Source organism: Echinops telfairi, unplaced genomic scaffold, assembly GCF_000313985.2.
Source record: "Echinops telfairi isolate 266 unplaced genomic scaffold, ASM31398v2 ScPeMD7_7424;HRSCAF=8462, whole genome shotgun sequence".
NCBI lineage: Eukaryota > Metazoa > Chordata > Mammalia > Afrosoricida > Tenrecidae > Echinops > Echinops telfairi.
In genome coordinates, this window is record NW_022111324.1 from 9,392,395 (window position 1) to 9,397,243 (window position 4,849).

The 4,849-nt window shown below is 38.6% G+C and overlaps 1 protein-coding gene across 1 annotated transcript in view; it reads left to right on the plus strand.

Annotated features, from left to right (window-relative positions):
• The window catches only part of BLZF1 (basic leucine zipper nuclear factor 1), a 24,080-nt gene extending 21,535 nt beyond the window's left edge, over positions 1–2,545 (plus strand). The window contains exon 6 of the mRNA XM_045297958.1: positions 792–2,545. Within this exon, the coding sequence (XP_045153893.1) occupies positions 792–977 (186 nt within the window). The 3' untranslated portion in view covers positions 978–2,545. The remainder of the gene's footprint in view (positions 1–791) is intronic.
• The last annotated feature ends 2,304 nt before the right edge of the window (positions 2,546–4,849 follow it).

The window sequence follows — 4,849 nt, forward strand, 5'->3', positions numbered from 1 at the left end:
ATGACCCACAAGTTGAGAACTGCTGTCTTAATCTGTATAACCCTACTTCCTCTCCTGGCTTTTCTCTTACCATTCTGTTTGTTTGCACAACATTGTTAGGTATCCTCAGGGCTTGATTCCCCTTCTTCCATTATCTAGACATACTGACAGGCCCTACTCACATTCATGATTGTAGTTCTCCTGGTAGATGTATAATTCAACAATGTCTTTCAGCTCTGATACTTTGTAAATACTAGACAAGCCTAGCTGTTGCCTGTATACCACCACCTCCATTTTGGTGTCATGGATCATGCTGGTAAAATTTTAAATTAGATAATAAATGTCATTAGTTTTAAATTAGAATGTGATCAAAGACGTAAATATTGATTCCAATAGAATACAGGTAGAATCCTGATCACAAGCTGTTGAAAGATTGATGAAGGGAGGCAGTGGGTACTTTTTGATTAAGGGTAAAAACTGACATCACTTAGGTAAAATTGGTAGAACCTTACACAAAAAGGTTCAAAAAGGCTATAAAGATATAGAAATAAAATATAATGGAATTTTTCCACAAACTTTGAACCCCTCTTATTCATTCATTCACATAAAATATTTTAGAACCAAATTAGCAAGTGCTTCAGCAAAAGATGTTCTTTTGTTGGTTTTGTGCAGGAGTTCTGTATCCTGAATGAATACAACCTGACAGGAAGCACATTGTACCTCTTCAGTGCATATTTGCAAATGCAACACACACTTCTGACAGTCTGTAATGTTAAAACATCCACCTGACTTTACTTATTATTTTTCCTTAGATTCTACGCATTTTGGATCCAGTTGCCTGTACAGAGAACTCACCTGATAACCCATTTTCGGAGTCTTCACCAGCTTCCTTACTTGCTACAAAGAAAAACATTGGACGTTTTCATCCCTACACTAGATATGAAAATATAACTTTCAACTGCTGCAATCATTGTCAGGGAGAACTTACTGCCCTTTAACATTCAGTATGGCGGAGATATGCTAAAGGCATGTATGGATTACTCAAGCATTATTTCTGGGAGCGAGGGTGCTTAAATGTTAGAAGATAAGCATTACTATCTAGTTAATGTTGCTCCAAAGTCTGTTACTCTGTCTGACTAGAAATTACCCGTAATAAATATCTCAGGGTAAAAGAAGCAAACTGAGTAAGTTTCAAGCAATACCTTACATTTCTCTTACAGGACTCTTAAAGACGTGACTTACAGATAGAAATTCTTTCTCCCCCTCCCAAGGCCTGAAGTTAGTACTTGTCTTCTTATATATTTTGTATGAACAGGTTTGATTTTGGTGCTCTAATACAGGGATTGGCAAACTGGCCATGGGTCAAACTGGATCACATGCATTCCTTTACTATTGTCCATCGCTCATTTGCACTTAAAACAGCCAAGTTGAGTAGATCCAACAGATCTTCTATAGTGTGTGGAACCTAAAATACTATCTGGCCCTTTGCAGAAAAAGTTTTCTGATCCCTCCTCTTCGGTAATAATAACTAAAGGAGGTTTCTTTCCTTTCTTGGGTGTTTTTGGTTTGGTTTGGGTGGACTACAAAGACAGCTTAAGAAAATACTCTAGGAATCGGGGAACCTAATACCTTAAAAATAGATGCTGTCTTTTAGGAAAGGCCCCCCTGGTGGTGTAGTGAGTTGACTGTCGGCCTACTAACCACAGCACTGGCAGTTCAAACCCTCCAGCCGCTTTGCAGGAGAAAGCAGAACCTGGCTGCTCCTGTAAAGATCCAGTGTTGGAAACTGCAGGGAGCCAGGCCGACTTTGACATCTAGGTTATCATGAGTGAGAATCAATTCTTTGCAGTGGGTTTGTTTTGGTGTTGGTTTTGGTGTCTGGTACCTATTAGGGAAAACAATTTAGAGCCAAATGAGCAAGTGCTTCAGCAAAACGTGCTCTTTTGTTGATTTTACGCAGCTACTTCTATATCCTGAATGGACTCAACTTGACATGAAGCACATTTTAACTGTTGAGCGTACATTGACAAATGCAACACAAAACAAGTATGTCCAACATGATTTTTATACAATATGGTGAAAGTAGAATTGGAACATTATAGATATTCAAAGAAAAAATGCAATCCATAAAACAGTATATGTTTTGTAGTATATATTACTGTATATTTGGCATGAACCATTATAAAATGCTTTTTTATGGGCCTTTAAAATATCTCCAGAATAATTACTCCAAAAAGTTAGTTGTAAAAATGTCTATCAGTAAAGAAATTTTGAAAAGTCAAATCTGGTCAAATGGCAGTATTTTTTAATATACTTCTCTTTTGGCTGATTCCTATGGGCGATAGGCATGCTTTCAAGTAGCAGTAAATGTTTCTGCCTTGGCTTATGAATATCCTTTTTCCCTGCTGTTCTTTGACTCAGTGCTGTCGTCTATATTATACTGTTTACAACGGATTCTTCATCCTTTTCCTTGAAGTCTCTTTTTTCCTTTCTGATGATTATAGTTTCTCAGGCATATTCATCTTTGGTAGGCTATTACAACAGTACATTATAAGTAAAGCACATTCCAAACCCAATTCACTGAAAGAAATATTTTCTAAGATTATAAAATCAAGTTTTATCAGTTACATCATAATTTTTCTTTGTATCTTCAAAATCGATAAGTATAATATGTAACTTGAGATCATAAATATATTACTCTAGTCCTGGCACTTAAGCAAATTTTTATAGATGTTGGCCTCTTTCTATACTGAGTATACATTCTTGAGAAACGATCCTTGATAATAAAAATATCAGATACAAACTAAAATACAGTAAGATTGAATCATATTTCAGCTAAGTAAATAATGCAGTCTAAGGTGTGGGAAACTGAGGAACAGGAAGAGCGTGTATGTGGACATATTGGTTTTTTTTTATTTTTTAATCATTTTATTGGGGCCCTTATAATAATCCATACATCAGTTGTATCAAGCACACTTGTCCATATATTGCCATTATCATTTTCAAAACATTTTCTTTCTACTTGAACCCTTGCTGTCAGCTCTTCATTTTTCCCTCCTCCCACCCTTAATAAATTATATATTATTATTTTGATATCTTACACCATCCACTGTCTCCCTTCACCCGCATTTCTGTTGTTTGTCCCCCAGGGTGGAGGGGTGGGATAATACGTCAGTCGTTGTGATTGACTACCCCTTTTTTCCTTCTCTCCCTGCCCTCCCCCCTCTTCCCTCTGCCCTCATGGTATCACTACTCCCATTACTGTACCTGAGGGATTATCTGGCCTGGATTCCATGTATCAAAAGTGTGTATGCTCTGGTCTAGCTGGATTTGTAAGGTAGAACTGAGGTCATGATAGTGGGGAGGGGTTGGGGGAGAGGAAGCATTTAAGAACTGGAAGAATGTTGTGTGGTTCATCGATGCCATACTGCACCCCGGCTGACTTGTCCCTTCCTTGTCACCCTTCTGTAAGGGGATGTCCAATTGTCTACAGATGGGCTTTGGGTCTCCACTCCAACACCCCTTGTTTGCCTTGATATAAATTGTTTGTTTGGGCTCTTCTGATACCTGGTACCTGACCCCATCGATACCTTGTGATCACACAGGCTGCTGTTTTTCTTCCCTGTGGGGTTTGTTGCTTCCGAGCTAGATGACCACTTGTTTAACTTCAAGCCTTTCAGACCCCAGACGCTATATCTTTTACTAGCTGGTCACCATCAGCTTTCTTCACCACATTTGCTTATGTACCCATTTTGTCTTCAGCAATTGTTTTGGGAAGATAAGTATCACAGAATGCCAGATTATTAGAACAAAATGTTCTTGCATTGAGGGAGGACTTGAGTAGAGGCCCAATGTCCATCTGCTACCTTAAAACTTAAAAGTATATATATTTATTAAAATTTATATATATATATATAAAACCTGGTTCTAGATACCATGGAGGTGAGCACTCCAACACTTTTGTCTGTCTCTTCATTTCTTCCCTTCAATTGCACAACTGGCCCTTTGGACCCATCCAGATGTGGGCTGGATCCCACACAAATAAATATATCTCAAATTCTAACCCTTATTTTAAATTTTTTTCTAATTATAAAATCTCAAACAGTATCTTCCAAAAACTGACTTCAGTGAAAACATGGTAGAATAGATAGCTCCAAGGGACCATGACTTCACAGAAACATCAGAAAGTCTAGGAAAAACTGTCAATCACCTTTATCAGAACTCTGAAAAATACTCAAAAGATTTACAGCAACCAAAGGAATATTGAGTCAAGAAAAAGGCAACTTGGATATAGAAGGAAGCTTTTTTATTTGTACTTGCCTTATCCCCCTCACTAGCTCAGCAGTGGTCTTGGAATGGTAGCCCAAGATCCTAGGAAGGAACCATGATCCCCATTTCCAAGAAAAACAGAGCCAATCTCACTCTCAAAGAATTGGGTGGGCTTATGCTAACCTGTAAGGGCGCCCTTAAGGCACTTACCTTTGTTTCCTGTGACTGAGGACAGGAAACAGGCATTGCAAAGGAACTAGCATGCTACATAAGACAAAAGATTAAGATGGAGTCAAACAATACAGCCCTGAAAGCCTGGGATGAAAAGCTGAGGAGCGTTTCTTTGAGGAATTAGGGATTCAAGAGCAGGCAGGTGTACAGAAGAATTCAGAAATCCATGCACATATCCAAGGCAGAACACATGCTCAGAAAAGACCTGAGAAAAGCCTACATTTTCATCTCTGACTGATCTGTAGGCTCAGTGTAACGGCAGCCGAAGGCTAAGGTAGTTCGATGCATACACCAGCACAGTCAACCTGCACAGATGGGAAATTTTTTGTTTCGTTCTTTTGTTCCTTCCTGTGAGAGGACAGTGCTCCTT